General features: G+C 40.0%; 1 protein-coding gene across 1 annotated transcript in view; it reads left to right on the forward strand.

Annotated features, from left to right (window-relative positions):
* Positions 1 to 13,511: 13,511 nt before the first annotated feature.
* The window catches only part of GATB (glutamyl-tRNA amidotransferase subunit B), a 101,738-nt gene continuing 87,538 nt past the window's right edge, over positions 13,512 to 27,711 (forward strand). The window contains exons 1-2 of the mRNA XM_004469802.5: positions 13,512 to 13,746; positions 15,666 to 15,816. Coding sequence (XP_004469859.1) covers positions 13,571 to 13,746; positions 15,666 to 15,816 — 327 coding nt within the window. The 5' untranslated portion in view covers positions 13,512 to 13,570. The remainder of the gene's footprint in view (positions 13,747 to 15,665; positions 15,817 to 27,711) is intronic.

Genomic DNA, 27,711 nt, shown 5'->3' on the forward strand with positions numbered 1-27,711 from the left:
CGTGGCAGAATTATTACATTCAGGAGGGAAGATGCTGAGATTGTGGACGTGTTGATTTCAAGGTGCTGACAGGGCACCCAGGTGGAGATTTCCAGCAGTCAGTTGGAAATGCCGCTGTACATGACAGATCGCTGATCTTGGTTACAGAAATGAAAGCTCAAGAGCTTTTCTGAAAAGTTTAAGCTGTGGTTTGACAGAAATCATACTGTTTCTGAGAGTGAAAACACTCAGAAGCATTCAGCTGTGGAGGACAGATCATAAGGGAGAAAGAGAAAGAGAGGAACGTTGAGGAAAAAGGAGGTGTGATATTTCTGCTTTTCTGACCAGTGAGAGCACAAGTACAAAATTTTGTGGCAGGCCCTTTAGTAGAGAGTCCTTAATTATATGACTTAATTATATGCCTTCTTTCTCTTCTACCTCACCAACTCTCTTCCAGCTTTCTGGCCTAGAGGTGTAGGGCAGGGGCCTGGTTGTAATTTTTTCACTCCACTGCATTAGGAGAGCAGAAGGAGGCTGTAGGTTAGCATGAAAAGTCTCGAGGCTCTGGCTGCCCTATTTGGTTTGTGCATTAGTGCTGCGGACTTGACAGGCTGCCGGGGAGAGGCTGCAGGCTTGCCGTTCTGCATGTCTGGGATGTATTCCTTTGGCCCTGTAAGATGTGACACTGCAGTGAACACAGGAACAGAATTTTCTGGTCATTTTGGAAATAACCTTCCCTTCAGGTCTGTCTTTGCAGGCTGGCCCTCACTTCTGCTCTTACAGCTCTCACCTGAGCTTTATCATGTTTACTTAGGAGATTTTTTTTTTAAAAAGCTAAGTTGTATTCAATTGAAAGAACTAAAAATATTAATGTAAGAACAGGTCACCATTATGACACGTATCGATTTCTCACCTTTCTGAGATCTTGTGCAGAGGCAGGACTCTGGACAGTAACCTAGCCATGGTTAGGGAAAATGAGGTCGGGGTGGATCCAGAGACACAAAGTGAAAAAATGAGTTTTTACCACGCTGGGGGTCAGCCACTTCATTTGCAAATTTCCAAAGAGGCGACACTAAAAAGAAATCTTCCCGAGAATAACTTGCTTAAATACTGTTGCACAACAAACTGCTCCATATCTATGACCCTAAATTTCAGGTATATTTGGTGTATCTTGAGGAATTATTCATTTCTCATTAGAACAGATTTCAATCAATATACATTTTGTTTTAAAGTATTTGAGATAGCACATAAATTAGCTGAGGTTCTTCTCTGTTTCCATGTGTAAGTTAGGAAACAATCAGTTATTAAATTTAAACTTCATTTAATCCTGATGCTGCTTTCTTTCCTTGAAGCATCTGACTAATAAAATGATAGAAAATTTCAGAAAATTCTAAAACCCAGATCCTACTCCATGGAAATCGACCATGGCCCCTAACTTGCTCTTTACAACTATCTTCCAGAAGAATGGCAGTCAGGAGATCTGCCAGGAGCCAACCTTTATTCATTTACCGGTGTTTTGTGAATCCTCTTTGAGAAAATTCTTGGGGATTGTATTATTGGGAAAAGGAGAAAGAGACTGACACTGTGTAGACAGCGGTTCCCTGGGGTATTAGGTCTTCTTTGCCTACTTTGCCTAAACTTAAAGAAGTTTTCCCCTAAGGAAGTATCAGAATCACCTTCCCACTGGAATACTAAAAAATTACCTTGATGGGCCTTAAACAGACAGGCTTCTAATTTCAGTTCTCACTATACTACTGAGGTCTAAGCAAATGGCTGTCATATGAACCTTGACTAAGAAAAAATGAGAATCAAGCACCCTTCTACATTCCCAAAAAAATATGGTTGTAGATGATGTCAGTCTTACAGAATTTGCAGACTCAGAGAATTACGTACCTGGAAAATGCTCAAGAGGTCATCTGATCCAACCCGCTGAGCTTCATGGCTGGTGGATAGTAAGTTGCAGGCCAGTAGGAACATAGCAGGCTATAACATCAGGACCTTACCTGGTATTTGGGGCATGTGCAAAAATCCCCTGCACATGTCTGAGATAGAATGGAGGGATGTGTTGTGCATGGCAATGTCTTTCTGTATTAGATCCCCAGTTTTACCCAAGGGGTTAAAAATGGCTTTTCTTGGTTCTGGTATAAACAAATAAATAAACAAAGAAAGGGCACTAGTTGTTCTTACTTGGGTCAGATATTCCTTTCCCGTAGGGCTCAATAAACCGTGTGTGTGTGTGTGTGTGTAGGCAGGGAGCAAGGCCAGATTCATGGACATGCAACCAGTGCCATCACCCAGGTTCCTGCTCTCTGGAAGGCCCCATGCCTGGTTGACTGCTCTACTGTTGCCATCTTGAAATTCTTAACAATTTTTTGAAAAGGGACCCCACAAATCTGTAGTCAGATTTGCATAAAGTAGTAACTCACATTGGCAATTCCTAACATAGGCATGTGGATGGGAGTGGGTGGTGAAGGGGAAGTAGCTCTCAGGAAGAGTGGTTAGATGGTGGCCAGTATGACTAACTTTGTTCTGAGAAATGAGCAGACACTGAAAAATGAAAGACATGTTTCTGGTATTCAAAAATCTCACTGTCTAGTAGGACATATTTTCCTTTGAAGAGTTTGTTTCCCCATACCCACATATCCAAATGAATATATTCATCTTGAATGTGAATGGTAAATGTCCAAGTGCTGTGAGAAAATGATGAATAGGAAAAGAAAATATGGATAGATGTCCACCTTTGCTTATAACATCACAGAGACTAGTGGGGGTTTGGAACTGTATGTACCCCAGAAAATCATGTTCTTTAAGTGAATTCAGTCCTATGGGTATATACCAATTGTAAGTAAGATCTTTTTATTTTTTATTTTTTTTATTTTTTTAATTATTTATTTATTATTATTTTAGTAAGATCTTTTTAATGAGGCCACTTCAGTTATGATATGACCCACTTCAGTCAGGATGGGATTTAATCCTATTACTGGAGTCCTTTATAAACAGAATTAACACCCAGAGGGAAGAAAGCCATAGAAGCAAGAAGTTGGAATCAACAAAACCTGGAGGAGAAGAGAGAGACCAGCATGTGCCTTGCCATGTGACAGGAGAAGCCAAGGCAACCAGTCTTTGAAACAAAAGCAACGCCTTCATGATGCCTTAATTGGGATACTTTCTTCAGCTTCAAAACTGTAAGCTAGTAAATTCCCCTTGTTCAAGCTGAACCATTTCATGGTATCTGATTCCAGCAGCCTAGGGAACTAAAGCAACTAGTTCCTATAAAACTACAAACTGGTCTATGATTATAGATGAAATAGAAACTCTTGTACAAGAGAGGCACCACTCTAGCACCAGTGATTTACTAGTATAAACTGTTAAAAATATTTCTTCTACCAAGAACCATAAGGAATAGGACAAAGTAAGCCCTGGAGTGGTGTCCGTAACCAAGTAAGAATGCGATGAGTAAATAGAGAATGAAAGGGAGAAGGATGTGGAGTGATTTAAAAAAAGGAAGAAATGGAGGGAAGTGGAGTATGTTCATTTTTTTTCAAGGTAGTCAGACTGTCCAGAAAGTTGGTGGGTAGAAATCACAAAGTAAGGTGAAAGCCATGTTTAGAGCAATAGATTTTATAAAATGGTAATTGGGTTTACTCTCAGAACTCCCCCTTTCATTATAATGTTAAACACCAAACACTAAAAAATTAATCAGGAAATTCCATCTGGCCAACAGTTTTAATTTATGAAATTCCTATTGCTTCTGAAGATTAAAATCAATCCTCTGAGTGAATTGAGCATTCTGAGAGCCCCGAACAGCCCGAAAAAAGGCTCTTGAGTATCATTTTCTTTTATACTGAAACATCTTTGAGTCACTTGCAATCTATAAATAAACTTGCATTTTATAGAAACCCCTCTACAAAAATCAGCACCATGCTGGAATTCAATACTCAAGACTATTTTTTAAAGTGTTTTGATTTTTTAAAAATTAATTATAGACCCTAGATAACATGGGAGTTATAACTTGGCTTACTACACATTTTATGCTGCTTAATAACTCTTTCAGATAATTCTTGTTTTAAGTGCATGCCAATGTTAATTGGAGATTTAGTTGATTCTGGCTGCCCTGTCCATGATGGGGAAAACAGTATCAGTAATATTCTGAAATCAATAAAATTCCATCTTAAAAACATGTATTTGTTTCTCCTGATTTCAGATTTCTTTGGTTTCTTTAGCTACAGTATAAGAAGTTATCTGACTTTGAAATGAATCTTTGAAGCAAAATCCTCCCCTTGAAAACACATAAAAGATAAAAGCAAGGGAAATTTGGGGGCAACATTATCTTGTCAGAGCCATGTTCAACTGTAAATCTATGAAATAGTAAACTAGAACTAATGGGGGAAAAAAGAAATAATGGGCCTAGATATATTTGACCAATTGAACCTGTTAGTTGATTTCATAGCAAGGGACAACAGAAAAGTTCTTGATGTGGATCAGACTTACATGAAACCATGTGGGAAACAAGATGGCTTTTACCTGACACGAGGAGGCACAGAGAATATAATATAGAAATTACAGTATTGTGAAACTTTAGGTCTCAGAACATAACATGCTACTTGCCCTGTCACGAGTATGAGGTTTAAAAGTATTGGAAGAGAATAAGCTATTCAAGGAAGAAATGCATCTCTTCCTCTGTCTAAATTGACAAGGATTAAATGCCTAGGTTGTATTGAGTTTTTGCTCCAGAAAAAAAATCTATGGGTGGTTTACGCCTAAGAATTCCTTTGGAGAGGAGCAGACATGAGCTATTGGAACCAGAGACAGAACAGGGGTTTGGATATATGACTCTTGTAACAGACACTATGTAACTGATTTTCCTGTAATTTGGCCTGTCTTGACACATTATATTTCAGACAGGGTGAAAATTACCATTTCCAGCTTACAGTTTCTTAACAATTGAAAATGAATAACAGCATTTTTTTTTGAAAGAAGAAAGAGTAAACACAACATTTGACTCAATGGTGCTGTAGAAATCCAACTAAAAATACATGCTCAGGTTTATTTTTCAATTCCATAGACAACTTCTAATAAGTTTCACAGTGAGATGCACGGTTTATTTGATCCACCACATAACAGAACCAGTGACAAAGGGATATTATCACTTTGAAATAAGAGATGCTTTATATCTCTTTTGGGTAAAGAGATACAAGGGCATAAGAATAAACCCAGGAGAAGTTTCTAGAAAGAGATAACAAGCCATGTAGACCAATAGAAAAATACTCTTGGTTTTGCTAGGGAAGTGAGCTACTTTTCTAGAAAACAAAAGAATTGTAAAGATGGTTGTTCATATCAGCTAATATTCTCTTGTCACAGATCCTAAGAGAAACGTCCAGGCATCAAAAATGGTGACTGGTTTAGAGAACCAAAAAAGATGAATATTTTCTTTCCCAAACTCAAGATAATTTATTGTGATATCTGCTAAGGACCCTAAACTCTGAGAGATTGTGAAATGCCAAACTGACCCTCAAAAATGGTGAGAATATTTCATGCGATTGTGTAACTTTGAGTGTGGTAAATAAAAGGTAATTCATTTATTAAAATACATCTATATAAACTTTAAAAGCCATGGGGTTTGAATCACTGCCAAATGTTTCCTGAAGATATTGCACCAAAGTACCATGGCAGCCAAAATGAGGCAGCAGTGTACTTACCTGGAAGGAGATGCAAATTTTAAAAAGAAAAGAAAAAGCACACGTTCTTTACAAAACTCTAGCGTGATTGCCCAGTGGAATACTGTATGCAGTTTTGGAGCTTCGGTTTAAAAAAATTAAGGTAACAGCTTTAGAGAATGAACAAAGACAGAATATTGGGCCAGTTGAACTTTTGTTCGTGGGTAAAGTGACATTTTATATATTTTTACTCTCTTCTGCCTTTTGAATAACATGGTATCCAGTCCCATTCTTAATACCATTTCTTTTTGTTTTTACAATTTGTGAGAGCAGTGAAAATGCTTTTAGTAGCAAAGCTTATCTAAGTGTGGAATCAACATCAACTTGAATTCACTGTTGCACCAAGTCATCAAATCTTATTGGCGAATTAGAATCTAGATTCAGACTCCAAGGAGACATGAATAATTTCTGTGCTAGTCTTCTCCTTCCTAATTAGTATTCATGAATCACTGGGAATATTTCTCTGTCTCTCTCTTCGCATTTATCTCAGTAGTTGTATCATTTGATTGTTAATGGATTTGAATTGAGCTGCTTGATTTTAATTCAACCTGGCACCTCTTCATGAGCCCTAAATTTCCTCTCAATGGCTTTACGTTAAACTGTGGTGAGCCTTGAAGGCTCTGCCACCAACAAGATTTCAGCATTTATTGCTCTGTGCAGTCCATCCATTCTTGGTTCAAGGGCCGCCTAGATACAGAGATACCAGGTCAGATACCTGCAGGTAAGTGGCACTTATTACCTGGCAAGATGTGTAACATATGCCTTTCTACTCTCTCCTGTACCACTTGGTGGATTCTAATACATCTTCCCTTCAATAGTCAAGCAGGAGCCCATTCACTGCAAGAAAGTTGTCATTAAAGTTCATGTGTCTTTAACATCATATTTTCACTCCTAAACACCTTAAACCTGAAGCCAGCAGGACAATCTATCATATAAAAATACTGGCCCTTTTGAAATCCAAAACCTGTGATTATTTGTGACTGATCCTGAGAGAAGATAATGCTTAGACATATGCATACAAATTTTCTAGTTTTGAAGGCCAAAATACTTAATTCCAAAACACAAGGGAGAGCTTCTTAGTGCATAGCAGGAACCTGACTATTTGCTTAAACGTAGCTTGTAGAAACGTGGAGTAGCACGTTCTACTATCCGGTACTTGCAGCCCCTGGGTAACTTCTTTCGAGTAAGTGGTGAGTGGAGGGAATGGGTAGGAGTGAGGAAGAACTTCTTTCTTATGCATAATTCCTGTTTGCTTTCTGGGATTAGTCAGATTTGTAGATAAGAAGAAGCCTGGGAAAACAGAAAGTGGCCCCTTGAGACGAGTTAGAAGAGAGAACACCAGAGAGAGATTTTATTTAATGGGCCCGGCCTGCCTAATAGCAGCAGTGCCCTGGCCTCGTCTTCCCTAGATGCCACTTCATCTCCACAAAGACATTGGACAGGGTGTTCCATTTCCTTGCATTGGAAAGGAAGAAAAAGTTATAGATTTCTTAGCCTCAAAGCAATCTTCTAGAGAAAGCAATTGTTCCCTCCACATCAGTATTTTATCAGAATACAGACTTTAATGGTAAAATAAAAAGAAATGAATCCTGTTCTCCCAATTGCCCAGCATGCATATATTCCCAGACTTTCTTTTTCCCCTAATGACACTTAACAAAAGATGCTTTTCCTATGAAGGAACTTTAGGTTTTCAGAAGACTGAAAACGAGGGCTCTTCTCGTTCTAATGTTCTTCCTGTATGAAAATGGGGGTGCCAATTTTTGTCAGATGAACATCATTTTAAGTTTTGTTTTTATTTTAAATTTGGTATTTATTAATTTATACTAACCAAGCTGCTATCTCTCCCTATATACATGGCATACAATTTCAAGACAGCTGGCTGGGTTTCATAGTCATATAACAGAGAGGAGCTAACAGTCCTACAGAGGGATTAAACCCCTAACTGTGATCTCATCAGAAACATGTTAAGAAATACAGACATAATTATCCACATGCAGCTCTGTTAGACTGCAAGGAGCATTTTTATTTATTAGTCTGCTAAATTTTATTAAAGCATTATCTTTGTTTCTGCAGGGCAAAAGTGGTCAATCAAAGAATAGGTTAGTTTACACAATTTTAAGATTTAAAAAAATGTATACCAGTAGATATTTTTTTTAAGATCTATTTATTTCTCTCTCCTCCCCCCCACCCCCACCCCGGTTGTCTGTTCTCTGTGTCCATTTGCTGCATCTTCTTTGTCCGTTTCTGTTGTTGTCAGCAGCATGGGAATCTGTACTTCTTTTTGTTGTTGTTGTTACGTCATCTTGTTGTGTCAGTTCTCCGTGTGTGTGGCGCCATTCCTGGGCAGGCTGCACTTCCTTTCCCACTGGGCGCCTCTCCTTATGGGGCATATGGGGCTCCCCTACGCAGGGGACACCCCTGCCTGGCACGGCACTCCTTGCACATACCAGCACTGCGCATGGGCCAGCTCCACACGGGTCAAGGAGGCCCAGGGTTTGAACCGTGGACCTCCCATATGGTAGACGGACGCCCTAACCACTGGGCCAAGTCCACTGCCCGCCAGTGAGATTTTGAGATACATTGTTGAGATGTTCTTAAAAGGAATAGTCAGAACTACCTCCCTTTAATTTTACTTGAATTTTTAAATATTTCCATTAAAATTATTACATCATTTAAAAAATGGAAATTTAGTACTACTTGCATTATTCCCTCAAATTGTATCTATATTACTGAAAAAGTTACAATTCCTAGAAAACCATGTTTCCATGATTTTCCCATCCTAACCAGTGAAAGGGTGAGAAAGGAAGTGGTTGCAGTTAAATACACAACTTAGATTTTGGGAAAAAATAATTTGTGTTCAGAAATTTGTATAGATAGGTGATGATTTTGACTCAACCCCAGAGGTGAGCCAGTCAGTTCCAATTCTGACATTGGAAGAGTATGTAAAGAATACTAAACAAAACCAACAATGTTATTTTAGATATACTTTCTAACCCTTACTATCTCTAAGTAACAACTCAAAATTCTTCCCTGGCTTGTGTGTCTTTTTAAAGACTTGCTCTAAATCCATTTGTACTGTGTGAACGAAGTGGACAAAATAAGAATTGAGAAACCCTTCCTAAGAAAATGTTGTTTTTACTAGGATCCCTGTCCTGCTACCTTCTGAGCTCCTTGAAGATGAAAATCTCTGTGTCTTCCAGATGACAGCCACCTTTCAGTGGAACCAAAATAGCTCTCTCAGCTAGGGAGCTGTCTGTCAGGATTCTTCCTGACAGATATCAGATTTGGCATGCAGGAGGAAGGCAAGAAATGGTCCCATGGAAGAAGGTTTGGTGGGAACACTTGTTTAGCTAAGGAGCAAGGCAGGAGTGCTGCAAAACAGTGCACTCATAAACACCAGACCAAGCCGAAAGAAGCCAGCAGGCATTTCTGGAAATGACAATCTTGGGGGAGGGCAGAACCAGGGAGATGAATGACAGGTTCTTATTTCCACCGTTAGCTCTTGTGGGATTTTAAAAGGACCATGATTAGATCTGAAGATGCTTTGAATGGGAAGGTTTCCATTTGTGAAAAGAATCAAATACAACTGCATGCGTGGGATTTTCTCTCCCTCTAGTGGTGGGGTGAGGACCTTTGAGGTGACATCCAGTGGCGGCATAATATTGCTTCAATAGCAAAGATGAATTTCTAGTGCATTTTGCCCATAAAATTAGAATATTCATTAAGTGTGCTGCTATCTCTTATGGTGGTTCTCAAAACACCCCCAACCCTACATATCAAGGAGTAAATTGCCTCCTAAGAAGCTGATTACCAGTGGAATTTAGCAAGGGTCTCCAACTCCTTTTGGTTAGAGGGTGCCCATGCTCATTTCTAATCACAGGATTCCTCTTTTCACAATAGTGATATCAAAAGTGGAACCATGCTGTGTAAGACACAACTCTTTCGCCTACCAGTCTGGGCCAGAACCACTTGAGGAGCTAAATGAGAAAGGCAATAGAGGCTTACTTAGAGCAAAGGTGGGAAATATGGAAATTCAGAGGAGACAAACTAATAAAGGGTCTAAAGACGGATCTGAACAAGATGTAAAGAGAACTAATTAGAGATGAATTGAGGAACAAGTCTCCCTCTCTACCTTCCATACTCTGCTATTTCTCTCATTGTCACTCTTGATCATGTGGAAATATTTCTGGCATAGCAATTTGGATCAGTGATAGTGGATGAAAAATTAGAAAGGATAGAAGAGTAAATGATGACAATTTAATGAGAGTAACTACAAATTGCCTCCATTCATTTGGAGGGATTAAATTACATAATATCCCAACAGTTCAAGAGTATTAGTGGAAATAAAGCATAGGCTTTAGCTGTTTAATCAATGGGTTATTGATCAGCAACTGAAAACCAAACAGTGTGAAGTATGCAGAATATGCAGCTTTTTCTCCCTGCTCCATACTCACAGTTACTTCTCCTGGGTGTCTCCAAGGCAACCAAACTCATGTTTTCCCTGCAAGCTGGGTTCTTTTCTAGTTTCATTATCTCAGTGAATAACTCCATCAGCCATCCCAGTTGTGCAAGCCAGAAATCCAGGAATTACTTGACTCTTCTAGTCTTCCACCACTAGGAGTCCTTGACTGAGTTTTTCTATCTCACCCCCTAAATCTATCTCAAATTGGTCAATTTCTCTTTGTTTCCAAATTCCCCCCCTGTATTAGTCAGACAAAGGGGTGCTAATGCAAAATATCAGAAATTGGTTGGTTTTTATAAAGGGTAGTTATTTGGGGTAGGAGCTTACAGATACCAGGCCATAAGCATAAATTACTTCCCTCTCCAAAGTCTGTTTTCACGTATTGGAGCAAGATGGCTGCCGACCTCTGCAAGGATTCAGGCTTTCTGGGTTCCTCCCTTCCAGGGTCTTGCTTCTCTCTTGGTTCAAGGTTCCTTTCTTCCTGGGGCTTGCTTCTCTATCCTCTGTGTGCTTACTTCCCAGGGCGCCAGCTTAAGACTTCAGCATCAAACTCCAACATCAAAACTCCAACATTAAGAACCCTCAACTCTATCCTTTACCATGCCTTTTATCTATGAGTCCCCAAAGAGCGGGGACTCAATGCCCTAATGACATGGCCCAATCAAAGTCCCAATCATAACTCAATCACTCCCGGGTGCAGACCAGATCACAAATATAATCCAATTTCTACTTTTGGAATTCATAACCATATCAAACTTCTACACCCCCACCCCCACCCTGTACTCTCAATATCCTTCTCCTAAATGATGACTACTCCTAAGTGCATCCCCTCGATCCTTAGTCAAATTCATTTTCCCCACCGAGCTACTTCATTCAACATTTCTTTTTTTTTATTAGAGAAATTGTAGGTTTACAGAAAAATCAATCAGAAAATAGAGCTTCCATACATCACACACACACACACATGCACACACACACATACACTATTTTCCTGTTATTAACACTTTGTATTAGTAGGCTATATTTGTTACAATTGATGAAACTATTATTATAATTATACTCAACTATAATCCATAGTTTACATTAGGATTCAGTGTGTTGTATAGTCCTATAATGTTTTAAAAATTTTTATTCTAGTAACATATACAACCTAAGATTTCCCCTGTAAACACATTCAAATATACAATTCAGTGCTGTTAATTACATTCACAATGTTTTGCGACCATCACCACCATCCATTACCGAAACTTTCCCATCGCCCCAGACAGAAACTCTGTATATTTTAAGCATTAACTCCCCATTCCCTACACTCATTATACTCCATGGTAACATGTATTTTAGTTTCTGAGTCTATGAATTTGCTTATTCTAATTATTTCATATCAGCTAGATCATACGATGTTTGTCCTTGTGTGTCTGGCTTATTTCATTCAAAATGATGTCTTTCAGGGTCATCCATGTTGTTGAATGTGTCAGAACTTCATTCCTTTTTTATGGATGAATAATATTCCAATGTATGTATATACCACATTTTGTTTTATCCCTTCATCAGTTAATGTACACTTATTCCATCTTTTGACTACTGTGAATAATGCTGCTATGAACATTGGTGTGCAAATACCTGTTTGAATCACTGCTATCAATTATTTTGAAGTGGATTGTCAAAATCATATGGTAAATCTATATTTAACTCCCTGAGAAACTGCCAAACTGTTTTCCACAGCAGCTGCATCATTTTACATTCCTAGTAACACTGAATGAGTGTTCCTATTTCTCCACATTCTCTCCAACACTTGTTATTTTCCATTATTTTAAATAGTATCCATTCTGGTGGGTGTGAAATGGTATCTCATTGTGGTTTTGATTTGCATTTCCTTAATGGGTAATGATGTTGATCATCTTTGCATGAACTTTTTGGCCATTTGTGTATCTTATTTGGAGAAATGTCTTTTCAAGTCTTTGCCCTATTTTTTAATTTGGCTGAGTTTGTTCTTGTGAGTTGCAGGATGTCTTTATATATTCTGGGTATCATCCAGATATGTGGTTTCCAAATTTTCTCCCATTCTGAAGTTCCTATTTTTACTTTCATGATGAAGTCCTTTGATGTACAAGTTTTTAAAAATTTTGATGAAGTCCCATTTACCTATGTTTTCTTTTGTTTCTCATGCTTTTGATGTAAAGTCTAAGAAACCATTGCCTAACACAATGTCCTAAAGAGGCTTTTCTATGTTTTCTTATTGGAGTTTTATGATTTTGGTTCTTATATTTAGGTTTTTAATACATTTTGAACTAATTTATGGCATAAGCCATGTCCACCTTGATTCTTTTAAATATGGCTATCCAGTTTCCCCAGTTTCATTTGTTGAGGAGACTATTCTTTCCCCACTGAGTGGACTCAGCACCTCTGAAAAATAAACAATTTTTTTTAGGGTAATACTGTGGTGAATAAGATAGACAAGGTCACTACCCTCATCGAGCTTCAGGAGACAATATAAACATGAGATAGACCAAAGTACTGTGTGGATAATTTAAATCAGATAGCCTAATACAGAATGGCTGAAAGACTGTTTTTTTTAGATTAGTGTTCAAAACAAAGTAATTAGTGGGAATTTCAACAAGGAATGTGAGTTTTGAAGCAAAAGAAAAAAATCCCAAAACAACAACAAAATCCCCTGGGATGGTGGTATCTGCCATAAAAGAAGACTTTATTGCACATAAGTAAGAAGAGTGGATGAGATCCTGGCCAAGAACAAAAAGGAGAATAAGTAAAAATGCACCTGGAAGTTCTGTCTAGGTCTGTTTGTCTTCAAGCACCTCTGCTTAAATTTAGCACTTATTAACTATGAAAGTAACTTACTTGTGTTAACGTCTTTACTGTATTTCTCCTCCCCCTAGATTTTAAGCTCCATGAGCAAAGGTGCCAAGCGTGTCTTCCTCACTGCTCTACCCCCAGTGCCTAAAAACTGTGCCTGGCATATAGTAAGCACGCAAGTAAGTATCATTAAACTAATGTGTAAATGTGCATTTAAAGTGTGAGAGTAGCTAGAAATAATTGAGTGGGTTGAGCGTCCAAGAAGTCTACAAAGAGATGTCAAGGATATTAAAATCCCAGTCGGACACGGGCACCAACTGCACACTCAAACCGACACACTGCTTCACAGATACAAACCTCTTCAACTCCCCGCTAGGAGGAGTCACACCTTCCGATTCTGAAAGTCTCCCACCCTTTCTATTTCTCTTTCCCTCCCCTCCCAACCAGAGTTCCGGCAGAATTCAGGTCGCAATGCTCGCCGGGAATAGTAGTCTTCCGGTCCAGGCCTATATAGTGGTTATACATTCTTCAAAACTACATTTCCCAGCGAGTCTCAAGGTTGACTGAGCCTGTGTCACCTGACCAGAACTCTGGAGGCGCAATGGCGGCGCCCAGGGTGTCCTGGCGTTGTGCTGGAAGACGTTGGGTTTTAGCCTGCGTTCCCCGCGGTTCCTGCCATGGAAGAGGGACTCCGACTGGGTGCACGCCCAGCGGGATGAGGGGAAAGAGCTGTGTGGCTCAGCAGCCCCTGGTCATGGCCCAGAAGCCGAGGAAAGGGTATATACTATTTCGTGCCATTACAGCCCATCTAAGCCTGAGGTGTAACTGCGGGACTGGGGAGATGGTGGATTATAGCCGACCCTTTAGTGTAGACGTTTTGGTAAGCGGGACGGTGTTGGGCTCTATCTTGGAGTCTTGAAACTTGAGGAAAAAAACAAAACAAAAAACGGGCTTTCCACCCTGCCACAACACATAAATCACTGTCTTCACTTAGACAGGCGTATTTATGGAACCGGCAAGTGTAAAATCCCAAGTGTTTTTTTGCATCGAAGGCTGCAAAGAGTGGATTCACTCATCTTACTAATTAATTGTACTAGCGGCGCGTTCGGCGACTCTTAGTTGGGATTTGTTTAACGCCAGTATAGGCCTCCTAAAGGTAGAAAGGGAGCCTTTACCTATAACCTCTGGATGGTGGTGATTTAATGCCGTTAGTCAGAAAACACCTGCCGTTTATGGAGGCAATTTGTGTGGAACACTTGTATCTAGACCTAGGCGGATGCAGCCCAATGGAAGAGATTTTTCCTCTGATTATGTGGGAAGTTTTGCTTATTTTGTCAGTTATTCGCTGAACAGCTGTTTATGCTCCACTATGTAAGACTTAAATAGGTTCCTTTTAAACCCGGAAACATATGACCTGGTTCTGATTTTTTGTTTATCATTTTAAGATAGGTTGGCATTATTTTTTGCTTTTCAGTTGGAAAAACAAAGGGAAAATGTCCATATGCATTCCATTTCTAGTCTTTTCCAAATTAGATCATCTCACTGTGAATGGAAAATGTTTTTCTCATGTAATGAAATTGTACAAAAATACTTTGAGTAATACTTCAGTGAATACAGAATTTCTGATGAGCTCTTAGTTTAATTCTTCTCAGTTCCACATCTTAAAAAGAAGGAATACTCCTTGCAATACCATAGATACAGAACTTCATGTGCTGAAATGACTGAAACAAATCTCAATACATGTATGTAAAAAAAATCTAGATATGCACAGAATTGCTTGAGAGAAGAGAAACGAAATATGGAAAGAGTATGTGTAAGTTGGCCATCTGGAGATTGTCCAGCATACATGGGTTTCATAGGGTATAAGCACACTTATAAGAACCTGGAGAGACCTGTGTTTAGATTCAACAGTGTAGGAGTGTCAAATAAGAGAAAATACTACAACTCCCTTTAATTTGATAGCAAATATGAACAAACAAGCAAAGGAATCTGACATTTCTGAGGAATCGAAAATGATTTGGAGGACCAAAAATATGCCATATCTGATGGTTTTATGTTTTTCTTTGTACAAATTCCAAGGAGAAGTATCATTTAGTGGTGATTTATTGTATCTGTCTGTCACTCTGAAAATTCTATTTGCAAGCCAGTGTTATAAAACATGTATGTAGTCACAATATGATTGAGAATGTCCTTTTTTAAATATTGAGATCTGGAGCTATTTATTTACAATTATTCCTCTAGTAATAGAATCCTGATGTTTATGTTAATTTTAAATAATGTTCACAAGATCAGCTTTCTTCATTTACTAAATGATTAGTTGATAAGGTACAGTTAATTTAGAAAATACCGCTTTCATCCAAGTCAGCCAAGTAGTTGTTACCTGATAACTCATTTCTAAATTGGTTTATGATGCTAAATTGTCCCATTCTCTATCCCCTTTCTGTTTGTACAGTGAACTCTCCTATTGCCGAGTTGTAATGAATTCTATTTTGCCAGTGTTTTTAAAAGTGAGGCATTCATTTTATTGTATTTTTTATTTAGTCACTGAAAAAAATAGAACACATTTATAAATTTAAGAATATGAAATTTTAATAAGTTAGGAATGCAAGTAGGAAATTAATATTTGGGGTTTAGGCTCATAGAAATTCATGTCCGGTGATAGAGCTGCTTCTTGACCATTGTGCCTTTCTCTTTAGTGAACACGAATGGGCAGCTGTGGTAGGTTTGGAGATTCATGCCCAGATTTCTTCCAACTCTAAACTCTTCTCTGGATCTCAAGTCCAATTTGCAGCACCTCCAAACTCTTTGGTTTCTTTTTTTGATGCATCTCTGCCTGGAACTCTGCCGGTAAGGTTTTAAAATATTTAATTGTATTTTTGTTAGTAAAATTTCTATTTTATTGAATATAGATAATGACTTTTTTGTTTTAATATCCTGACATAACTCTTAAGAAATACCTGTTTAGGGAATTTTGGATGAAGTGCGATGGACTAAATGATTTCCAAAGACTCAGCCCTGAAATTCTGTTTCTGAGTATAAAAGTCACCCATTCATTCATACTTTTTTTTTTTTATTATTTAATTCCCCTCCCCTCCCCCGGTTGTCTGTTTTCTGTGTCTTTTTGCTGCGTCTTGTTTCTTTGTCTGCTTCTGTTGTTGTCAGCGGCACGGGAAGTGTGGGCCGCGCCATTCCTCGGCAGGCTGCTCCCTCCTTCGCGCTGGGCGGCTCTCCTTATGGGTGCACTCCTTGCGCGTGGGGCTCCCCTACGTGGGGGACACTCACCTGTGTGGCACGGCACTCCCTGCGCGCATTAGCACTGCGCATGGGCCAGCTCCACATGGGTCAAGGAGGCCGGGGGCTTGAACCGTGGGCCTCCCATGTGGTAGACGGACGCCCTAACCACTGGGCCAAAGTCCGTTTCCCTTCATTCATACTTTTATTCACTTTCTTCACAAGACATTTTAGAGTGCTTACGAAATACCAACCAGACACTGTACTATGAAATGGAATGTAAAACTGAGTGAAGATCCTTGTTTTTTATGAATTCACAGACTAGTTGGGAAGAATTCACAGACTAGTCTTATACAGAAATAGAGTACAGTGTGATTACTTTTGTGAAGGTAATATGAATAAGGATGGTTTTGGATCCCAGAGGAAGGACTCCTAATTCAGTAAAGGCAAGGACTATGGTGGGTAATTGGGAGAGGGTTAAAGAAGGGACGTTGGAGGAAGTGGTGTCTAAGTTTTCAGGGAAGCCAAATTGGAGTTAAGCAGTAAATGAAGCAAGAGAAGTCTAGTCAAAAGAGGCATTGAGTTAAAAATCACATGTCGTTGGCTGTTTATTAGCCCAAACATTTACATTGTTCCATCCTTTTCTTCATAATTTAGCCAAATATATGAAAATTTATGCCAAAAAATCTTGCTAATGGGTTCATTGTACCTGGTCATTCCTTGGATTTAATGAAAGTGAGTAGTGATTTTAACTCAAAGCATATTTTGGTTGACTTTTTTCTCCATTATTGACTGCTTCTTAATTTTAAATAACCATCATCATCTTCGACCTTACATTGGAATATCACTTGTGATATCTGCTGCTTCCTTTGACAGGACCTCACAGATACAAAAAGCCCAAGGCTGGATTCAGGGCCTATGGTCTGCTGGGTGTGAGATTTCCTGGCCTGGCCATCCTTGGAGGGAATGTGTATGCATGGTGGTGATAAGGGGAACATGGTTATCATGGCTGAATTCCATATTCTCTGACATTAAATACAAACGAAAGCAGGTTGAATTGAGCACTGGCCGGCTTGGAGGGACAGAGGTGTATACGCCCTGGAGTCAGTGCCTTCAAGGTACCTGCTGTATCTGGGGCTTTGGTTCTGTTGGGGTGGCATCTCTTGTCTTTTCTTACTTGTACTTTTTTATCATGGAGGACTTCCACCCTACAAGCCTTATGTGGAGTCACCTTTGATTTGCTATTGAATCTTCTGTGGAGAAGACAGGTGTAGTTCTCCCTCCCTCCTTCCTCATCCCCCCGCCCCAACTCAGTATCTATGAAGAGATTGTTTTTTCAGAAGAGACAGTTTTTTCACTTATAAACCTATGAGTTCTTTTTTGGGCAAAGACTCAGATATAGTAGAAATAATATACAGACAAGTGAAATGGAAGGCAATTTATCACACCCCTCTCCCTTTTTCTTTCTCAATTCAAATCCTCCTTTCCCCCCAATTTGGATGTTCATTATCAAGAGACTAGGCGTAAGCTCTGAGATCTTTCTGGGTTCTTCTAGTTGGGAATGTATTATCCAGCAGGGTATTTATTGTAGTTCACACTTAGAAATAGATCCATCTGCAGATAGGTGTATTTTTGGTACATTTTCTATTCAGCTTTCCTTAAATGGTCAGTTACTAGAGACAATTCAAAATAACCAAAATGTCAACATGCTTTGAAAGTTTGTCAAACACCAATGATGGATGGTTCTGCCCAGCAATAAACACGCCAGTCAAACATGGAAGGTGTTTGGGGCATTTGGGCTTTGAGAACTTGACTTACATTAATTAAGTGACAGACAGAGGCTAAAGATCCAGTTTTTGCATGAGCTAGGATTTGTTTTTCCTCTTCAGAACCCATATAATACCCATAGTTTGAGTAGTCTAAATGGGTTATTCTCTAGATAAGAGTTCTCTTTTGCAGAAACATTTCTGTCTTTAAAGAACCCATTTTAGTAGGTGAGCTAAATTATACCAAAACCATTAGAATAAAACATTGTCACTCCCATAGCATTTCAAAATCCTACAATTTACATAGATACGGATTTAAAATGTACTGAAACATTTAGGCAGTTGTCCATCCTTCAGCCGTTTGGGGAGGGTATGATAATCTCTGGTCTCCTGATTCTGCATGTGGTAAATACTTGTAACAAAATTAATGGTTTCAGAGTATGTGTGACAGTTTGGAGTTCTTTTATGAATCCCAAAAAGAGGAAGATTATGTTTTTGAACTAATCAATTCCTGTGGTTGTGAGGTCCTTTTGATTGGATTGCATCAGCGAGGCATGACTCAGGTTGAGTCTCTGCCCTCTTACTGTAATTGATATAATGGAGACACAGTGAGAGACAGACACACAGATTAAGGAAGCCACCATATTTGATGGCTGGAGAGGACTCCAGTTTCACCTCAGCTGAGCCCCTAGAGGCTCGAGAGCTGGGTCCCAGGGAGAGATGGGCCATATGACTGATAGCTTGCAGCTGAACTGCAAGAAAGCAGAGACAGAGACTAATAGAGGAGGCATGGAAAGAGACCAGCCCTATGCCAGGTTGCCCACAGCTGAGCTCCAGGAGATGGTAGATCAGGTATTCTTAACAAGGGGTCAGTGAGTGTGAACTGAAATGCAAAAAAAACATCATTCTTGTGGGGACGTGTTGGTGTGGGTGTGATATATTTATTAAATAATACACAATGTAATGTGGACTTAGTAAGGGGTCCGTGGTTTTCATCTGACTGGCAGAGGGGTCCATGGAACAAAAAAGGCTAAGAACACCTCCAGTAGATTCTGGACGGGAAGGCAGAGATCGCGTCATCTTCACTGTGTGGCAGGATGCTAGGATTAGCAGAAGTTGACTTTGGTGAGAAAGCATCTCTGATGGTGCCTTGATTTGGACTTTTCACAGCCTTGGAACTGTACACTTTTCCCCCAAATAAACTTGCCATTTTTTTTTTTAATTGACTTTGTAATAATATTACATTAAAAAAATATATATATGAGGTCCCATTGAGCCCTACCACCCCCACCCCACCTCTACCCCCCTCAGCAACTCTCCCTCCCATCATCATGACACATCCATTGCATTTGGCAAGTACATCTCTGGGCACCCCCGCACCCCATGGTCAACGGTCCACACCATGGCCCACACTCTCCCCCATTCCATCCAGTGGGCCCTGTGAGGATTTACAATGTCCGGTGATTGCCTCTGAAGCACCATCCAGGGCAGCTCCATGTCCCAAAGACGCCATTTTAAAAGCCAACCCATTTCTGGTACTTTGCATTGGCAGCCCTTTGGCAAACTAAAATGGTATGTTTCTGTTTCTGAGGATTTAGAGTAGAACATTATGCTATTGTTTTGCTATCAGTTAAGCCAAGAAGTATGTTTTATTCATGATGATGCTTGAAACTGTCTCTTCCCAAGGCTTATGTTATTCTCTTTTCCCTTGCTTCTCCTACCTCTAATTTGCTACTGCTCCTGTTCATGTGGTTGTTTTACTCCACCAGCCCTTAAGTGTGTTTTCATCTGGCTCATTCCTTAACTCTCATGGTTGCTTCTCCTCTGTGTTCTCCTGGGTAATCTTGTTCATCTCACATAAAGCTCCTTTCTCTCTACTAGATAATAAATCTGTATTTTTAATTTTCTACATTAAATTTCCATTGCGTGATTAACTGGTATCTCAAATATAGCAACAATAATATTGAACCTATTCTCCTTTCTCTCCAAAGTTTCACTGCCTGCTGACAAAAGAATAAACCAACAGATCAGTGGAAAAAACTAGTCTGCTCAGAAATGAATGTTAGAGGGGGAAATGTATGTCATACACACACATACACATATATCAAAGAAAGAATGAACGTCAGTTGGAAAGGTTTATTCACTTCATGGTGTTGGAAAATTGGTTGCCTATTTGAAGAAAAATTACATTTAGAATTTACCTTATATATCAAAACAATTCAAATGTATATAACAAGTTAAATGTAAAATTAAACTGAAAAAAAAACCACACCAGAATATTCATTTGTCTTGAGGATGGGGGAAACACTTAATGAGCATGAAAGCAGGAGGAAAAATTAATAAAGTAAAATAATGGAGCTTTGATTACTTTATTAGACCAGAAAAGATTCATTGACCCACTAATTCTTCTAGGAATCTACTCAGTAAAATAATCAAAATGTGGGCAAAGAGATATACTGAGATGTATATAGCAGGACAGACTATTTATAACAGTATAAAATTGAAAGTAACCAGAATTGCCCAGTGGTGGGGATAATGGTCAAGTAAATTATGATACATCTGAACAGTGGGATGTTATGAAGCCACTAATAGTGCTTATAAAGGATATAAATCTCAGTGAGGTGAATAGAAGTTTCATATAGATTACTTAACCTTCTTTTGTCTCAGTTTCTTATTTGTAAAATGAGGATAATTTGATTCTTTTTGTGTGTGAGAATTAAATGAATTAATACTTTTAAAACACTTAAAATAGTGATCACACATAATAAGTAATCAGTAAATTTTACCTATTTGTGTAATTTGTAGTGACCAATGGTTTTCATCATTACAAAGGCTCTCCTGAGTTATTGAGGGGAGTTATGTTGTTAGGGACAGCAAAAGTAAGTGCCATACACAACAGTTAGTCAAGTAACCTTGATTTCATTGAAGTGACCTACTCCACAAAAATAACCTGGAAATATGTGGAAGATTAAGACAGCAGTCACAACTAAAAAATAGTATAATGGATAGAATTATTTCTGATTTAGAATTAATTCCTAAGTTTGCAAAAGGAAAGTCTTACTAGAGATGTTTTTTGAAAGTCAATCAATATGTGGAGGTTGTTTTGGTATGGAAAATGGTGGCCAGTTGTTTGTCAGGTACACTGGTAAGAGGATAGAAAAATGTAGTCAAAAGAATTTAGGTTATAATGTGAAGTGTTCTTCCATAGACTAATTTTGACCTTTATATAATTGTATTTGCCCCACTGACATGGTGAAAGAGATGTCCACGATTGTAGAAGCACCAGATGCTCACCAGAATGGTAGTGCTTTAAAATATATCAAGATTAATCAGCAGTAAATATTTATTGAATGTCTTCAGCATACATGGTACTGTCTCTTGATTTCACAAAAAACAGGATCGTTACTTCAAGAAATTATGATAATATGTCTTTCAGAAGGCATTTTATTCTCCCTCTGTATCTCTTGGTTGTGCCTTCATTCCCTCAACTGATATTTATTGCATGCCTACCCTGTGCTAGCCATTGTACTAACTCTAGTGACACAGCTTTGAACAAGGCAGAAGACAGATATATGACTTACCCGTAGGGAGCATGGATTAGTAAGTGGGCAATTGCAGTATCTTTTAATACACGTGATAGTACTGGAAATATAGTGGGAGCACATAGGAGGGGCATATAACAAAGACATAGGAAATTGGGGAAATGGGCCAAGTAAAAACGGAATAGGATGTAACTAGAAGGAAAACACAACATGGCTTGCTCTAGGAACGCAAAAAAGTTCTGTATGTTAAAGCAGGAAACTTAAATACAGGCATGTCAAGAGATGAGGCTGGAGCAGTGAACATAGCCCTTACCAGATAAGCTTCAGCTGAGTTTTGGATATCACTAACTAGCTTTCAAGCAAGAGAGTGACAGGATCCCATGTGCAAAGACCTGAGAAGAAATAAGGAGAGTGCAGGGTCAGGGCATCCAAGGAAGGGAGTATTTTAAGAAGGAAGGAGTATGGCAGATTCAGGAGTTCCTGAGAGGTCAGGCACTGAGAGGTGAGGACTAGGAAGTGTCCATTAGATTTATCAGCAAGGGGTGTCATTTCCAAGAATGGTTTCACTGAACACTGGTGTGAAGGGGTCGAATGAAGGTAATGGTAGATTGAGAAATGGGCCACTGAGAAGAGGTGAGAGAGTGTGGGCAACTGTTTCCAGAAGTTTAACTGTGAAGAAAAGAGTAGGTGAAAGGAGCCATGGAATCAAAGGAGAAAATTTTATTAGCCTTTAAAAAACCACAAACAAACAAACAAGGGAGAGCCCTGAGAATGTTTAAATGCTGATGAAAAGGAGCTAATGAAGAAGGGGCAGTGAAAGACAGAAGAAGCTTTTGATTAATATAACAAATTGAACATACACATTTTAATTTTACTACCCCTGTCCTCTCAAAGAAACCTCACTGAAATGATAACGGAAGTCTTTAAAAGTTATAAACCCACAAGAGAATGGGAGGGGAGACAAGGGATGTGTGAGATGGTAGATGGTGCTGGAAGGAGGGCCTAACTTACCGGAGCAGGGCAAGCTATAACCTGTGCACCTGCAGAAAGAGATACCAGTGTGAAATGAGATGATGTGCCCTACACAGCATCAGAAAGGGTCAGGGCATGCGAGTAGCAGGCATTGTGGAAGGCCAGAGTGAGGTGAAAGCAAAGTGATGAACTGAAAGTCTGAATGCAGAGCAGGCCGACTTGGGGTCCTTTGGCTGCAGTTGCCCACTGCCACAGGAGCCTGGGCTGTACTTGCTGGAGAAATTCAACTAATGACTCACTCCCCTCAGGGACACCAAGTAGAGCAGAAGGCACTGGTGAGATGACTGTGTCTGCATGCTGAACTCTGGAACCTGCACAGTCCCTTCCCTTGCCTTTTTTGAGGAACTTGAATGACCTCCTATGTCCATCCCTTCTCTTCCCTGCTTGACCAAAGCAGAAATGTATGGGAACTTCTTTGGAGAAAATATATGTATCGCTAGAGGGTAGAACTTCAGATATTGTCATTTGAGGGCCCCCCAGTAAAAAGCTACCTGGCTACCTAGTTGTCCTAGAGTGAAGTCCACCAATCAGCAAGCCCTGGACATTTATATAGAACTTTAAAAATCATCGGACGTTTGAGGAAATCTCCAACATGGTGGACAGAGACTGAAACAATGTAAAGGAAATAGGCAACAGATAATGCATGGGATAAAGATATTTAAACAATTAAAAGCTTTTATAAATATGCTCAGAGAGATATGAGAAGGAAACTACATCCTTGAAATAAGAACAGGATACTATTTTGAAAAAATGAACAATCAGAACTAATCGAGTGCTTGGAAATTAAACTTATGGTGTGCTGGGTTGGGGGAGATTTAATTCAGAAGGGTTAGTTAGAAGAGAAAGTCAAGAAAGTCTTCCAGAAAGAAAAACAAACATACATTGAATTAGACAACAGGAAGAAAAAAATAAGAACCTTAGAAAATCAATCCAAGAAGTCCAACATCTGATTAATTGGAGTTCCAGAAAGAGAAAAGAAAAAAGAGATGAGAGGAAACTATCACACAAGTAACACATTAATTTCCCAGAATAAAGGACATGAGTCTCCAAATCAAAAGAGCTGCCAACTACCCAGCACAAGGAATAAAAATAGACTTGCATCCACTCCTACCATCATGACATTTATGAGCACCAGGGATAAAGATAAGATACTAAAGTTTATAGAGAAGAAAAGTTATGTCACTCTCAAAAGATTAGGAATCAGAAAGGCATCAGACTTCTCAATGGCAGCACTTAAAACCTAGACGAAAATGGAGCAGTTCCTTAATAATTCTTAGGGGAAAAAAAATTCTAATTTGGAATTCTGTACCCAGCAATATCAATTAAATATGAAAGTAGAATACTATTTTCACACCAAGCAAGGGCTCAAAATTTTTGTCTTCCATTATCAAAGGAACCTACTGAAATAGTAGAGAAGTCCCAGGATGCCAGCTCTGCAGCCATCTAAGAGGGCCTGATGGGAGAGGAGGATGGATGGCTCCAGAGGAGAGGAGAGGTTCCTGGAAAAAGTGGGGTGGTATATTAGTCAGCCAAGGAGTGCTGATGCAAAATTCCAGAAATCTGCTGGCTTTATAAAGGGTATTTCCTTGACTAGCCAGTAGCTAACAAGAGAAAAAGAAAACACCTTTCCCAGCCATTGCAGATTGGTCTGTGGGAGTGCTCTGCTTCCCCAGCTTAGCCATACAGTGAGTTTAGAAAACAGTCCATGGTAGAAATGTAGAAACTCCTCAGTCTTCTCTGTGAATGTGTCTTGTCTTGGGCATGCGCGTATGACCTAGGTTTTCCCTATTTACAAGGAAATGAATGCTCTCATTCCCTTAGAAAACAGTGTTTCCTTACAGTCCCAGGTGCTACATTATATGCCTGTATTAGTCACTCAAAGGGGTGTGGATGCAAAGTACTAGAAATCTGTTGGCTTTTATAAAGGGTATTTAGTGGGGTAGAAGCTCACAGTTATAAGGCCTTAAAGAGCCCAATTCAAGGCTACTTTCTCACCAAAGTCAGTTGCCACATGTTGAAGCAAGATGGCAGGTGAGCTCTGCCTGGTCTCTCAGGGCTTCCTATATCAGTCTCCGGTGTTGGGCTCATTTCTTTCCAGGTCTTCTCAGCTGCTCAGCTGCTCTGTTCTCTTCGGCTGCAAACTACCAGGCAAATGGCTTTTCTCTTTTCCTGGGGCTTTAGCTACTTGAGCCTTCTCCTTTCTGTCACATAGTAGGACTGAAATAACCAAGTTCTCTCCTCTTCCATCTGTCTTCTTTTTTTAAATTTTTTTCTTCCCTTCCTCCTCCCCCACCCTGCTGTTTTTGCTGTCTGTGTCCATTTGCTTTGTGATCTTCTGTATCTGTTTCTCTTTTTGTCTTCTCTTCTTGTCTTTCTCCTCCAGGATTCACCAGGATTTGATCCTGGGACCTCTGATTGGAGAGAGGTTCCATGTCATTTGTACCACCTCAGTTCCTGGTCTCTGCTGTGCTTCACCTTGACTCTCCCCTTCGTCTTTCTTTTATTGCATCATCATCTTGCTGCATGACTCATTTGCGACACTGGCTCACTGCGTGGGCACTCGGCTCACCATGTGGGCGCTTGGCTCACCACACAGACACTCAGCTTGCCAAATGGGCACTGGCTCACTGCACAGGCACTCGTGTGGACACTAGCTCACCACGTGGGCACTCGTGCAGGCACTTGGCTCACCACACAGGACTCATGTGGGCACTTGGCTTACCTTGTGGGCACTGACTTGCTGCGAAGGCACGCTTTCTCTTCTTTTTCACCAGGAGGCCCCAGGGATCGGACCCAAGTCCTCCCAAATGGTGGGTGGAGGCCTTATCACTTGAGCCACATCTGCTTCCCCCATGTGTCTTCTTGAGTGAGTGTCCTTTTATGTAGGGCAACCAAGGGTGCAGGGATTTAACCTGAGTCATGCCTTTCTGACGTCAAATCAAAAGCCCTAAGTTGATTTTAGCAAGTAACTTAAAACCTTTGAATTTTTTTTAAGATTTATTTATTTTATTTTTTATTTCTCCCCCCCACCCCCCCTCTTGTCTGTTCTCTGTTCTCTGTGTCTATTTGCTGCATGTTCTTCTTTATCCGCTTCTGTTGTTGTCAGCGGCATGGGAATCTGTGTTTCTTTTTGTTGTGTCATCTTGTTGTGTCAGTTCTCCGTGTGTGCGGCGCCATTCTTGGGCAGGCTGCACTTTCTTTCACGCTGGGCGGCTCTCCTTATGGGGTGCACTCCTTGCGCATGGGGCTCCCCTACTCTGGGGACACCCCTGTGTCGCAGGGCACTCCTTGCGCGCATCAGGGCTGCGCATGGGCCAGCTCCACATGGGTCAAGGAGGCCCGGGGTTTGAACCGCTGACCTCCCATGTGGTAGACGGACGCCCTAACCACTGGGCCAAGTCCGCTTCCCAAAACCTTTGAATTTAATACAGTCAAAGGGTATCAGAGCCAGAGGAACAGACCAGTTTACAAACTTAATCTTTCTTATTTTTGGGGTTTTGTAAATAATATCAAATTGCCACAATGCCCCACAGCTGGGATTTGACTGTTCTGCAGTGTTCTGTAGGAGAGCTCTGTGAACCACTTTTACATGCAGGGCAAGTTCTGGGACAGTGAGCCTGTGAGCTGGCAAAAAGTGTCCTGTTTCTCTGCTTCAGGCTGCCTCCAGACAGAATGGCACAGATGTACACGCACCCCAGTGTGTGCACAAGGTTACTCAGCTGCCTCTGAGCCAAGAACAGGGGCCCACACTGGGAGCCCAGGCCAGCTCCGTGCCAAGCTGGTGAGGGCCTGGGGCAGGGTCCTGCCAGGGTGCCAGGAGCCTACCATTTTTAAGTTGTGTTTTTCTTGATTTGGTGCTTGCCCTGCTATTGCAATGCTTTAACTGTTTCCTAGAGCTTTGAAAAAGATGTTTTTGCCCATTCTGCTTATCGTTCAAAACTTCTGTGGAGAGACGGAAACTTCTGTGGATAGTTGGAACCCTGTAGCATCTCACTCTGCCATCTTGATCAGGGCAAAGTCCCCCAAACTGTCTTTTATTTTTAAAGTAAGGCAATGAGTGAACAATTTACAACTTTCCAGAGACAGGTTGTCAAGAAGGTTTCTAGCAAGGCTTCTTTTTTTTATATGTAAGAAAATACTAGGTAATAACCACATGTTACCTGTAGTAGTTTCTGAGTCTTCTGCTGGTAAAATTTCTTCCTTTTTAGTTTCCAAAGTCTAAGAGTGAAAACACCACCCCCCCAAAAACCTTCCTGTCCCCAGAACATAGGCAGAATAGATTCATTCACGCTCAAGTTTATGCCTATACTGGGGCCATTGCTTCCCCTGAGGTTGAAGGGTCATGCCTTCCTTTTTTCACCCAGAGATGGTGAACTCTGCGTTACCCAACTTATCATTTAGCGCACTTTAGGGTAGGCTGAAATACAATAAAGAAGCAAGCATGTGTGAATTCTTAGGTCATAGAGTAAGATGTAGAAGTACAGAAAATGGTCTCATATTTTTATTCTCTCACTTTGTAACATAAATTATCTCGCTCATAGAATGGGCCAAGTCTTGTGGTTCCATGTACTAGAAACAAGTACACTATGCTATTGTGATAGTTTATCAAGTCTGTCTTTTTTGCCAGATTAAGGAAGGATTGTTACATGGCACACGGCCAAGATGCCTTGGCTGGCAGGTGATGGATTTTCCAAAGGTCCCCTGGCAGAGCATATTATATAAAAATAGGAAGATAAAATACCAGACAAGACAGCTAAAAGATCTGAAAGTGGTTGCTGCCAGGTAACAACTAGATGTGCAAAGGTGAAAGTGAGTAGGGGTAGGGGCCTGCTGCTTCTTATTATAAATTATTTTAAACTACATGCATGTAATATTTTTTTCATTTAAAATTAGGTTTTTAAAATAAAGATATAGAGGAAAGGGAATTGTTATAGAATCAAGTTCCTGAGAAAGCAGAAAGAGATGTCTCCAGAGTGCAAGGAGAAAGGCAGCTCTTCCACCCTAACCCAAGGGAAAGGTCATGTTTTTAGGTTTGATCATGGAAAGTTGAGGAAGTGCCCCTGTGATTTGCTTTTTTCCCCTTTACTACTAAACATTTTTTCACTCTCCCTTTTTGGTGCTGTTTCCTCTCTGTTTTAGTATCTTTTGTGTTCTGGGTGGGTGGTGGGTGG

The sequence above is a fragment of the Dasypus novemcinctus genome, chromosome 1, assembly GCF_030445035.2.
Source record: "Dasypus novemcinctus isolate mDasNov1 chromosome 1, mDasNov1.1.hap2, whole genome shotgun sequence".
NCBI classification, from domain to species: Eukaryota; Metazoa; Chordata; class Mammalia; order Cingulata; family Dasypodidae; genus Dasypus; species Dasypus novemcinctus.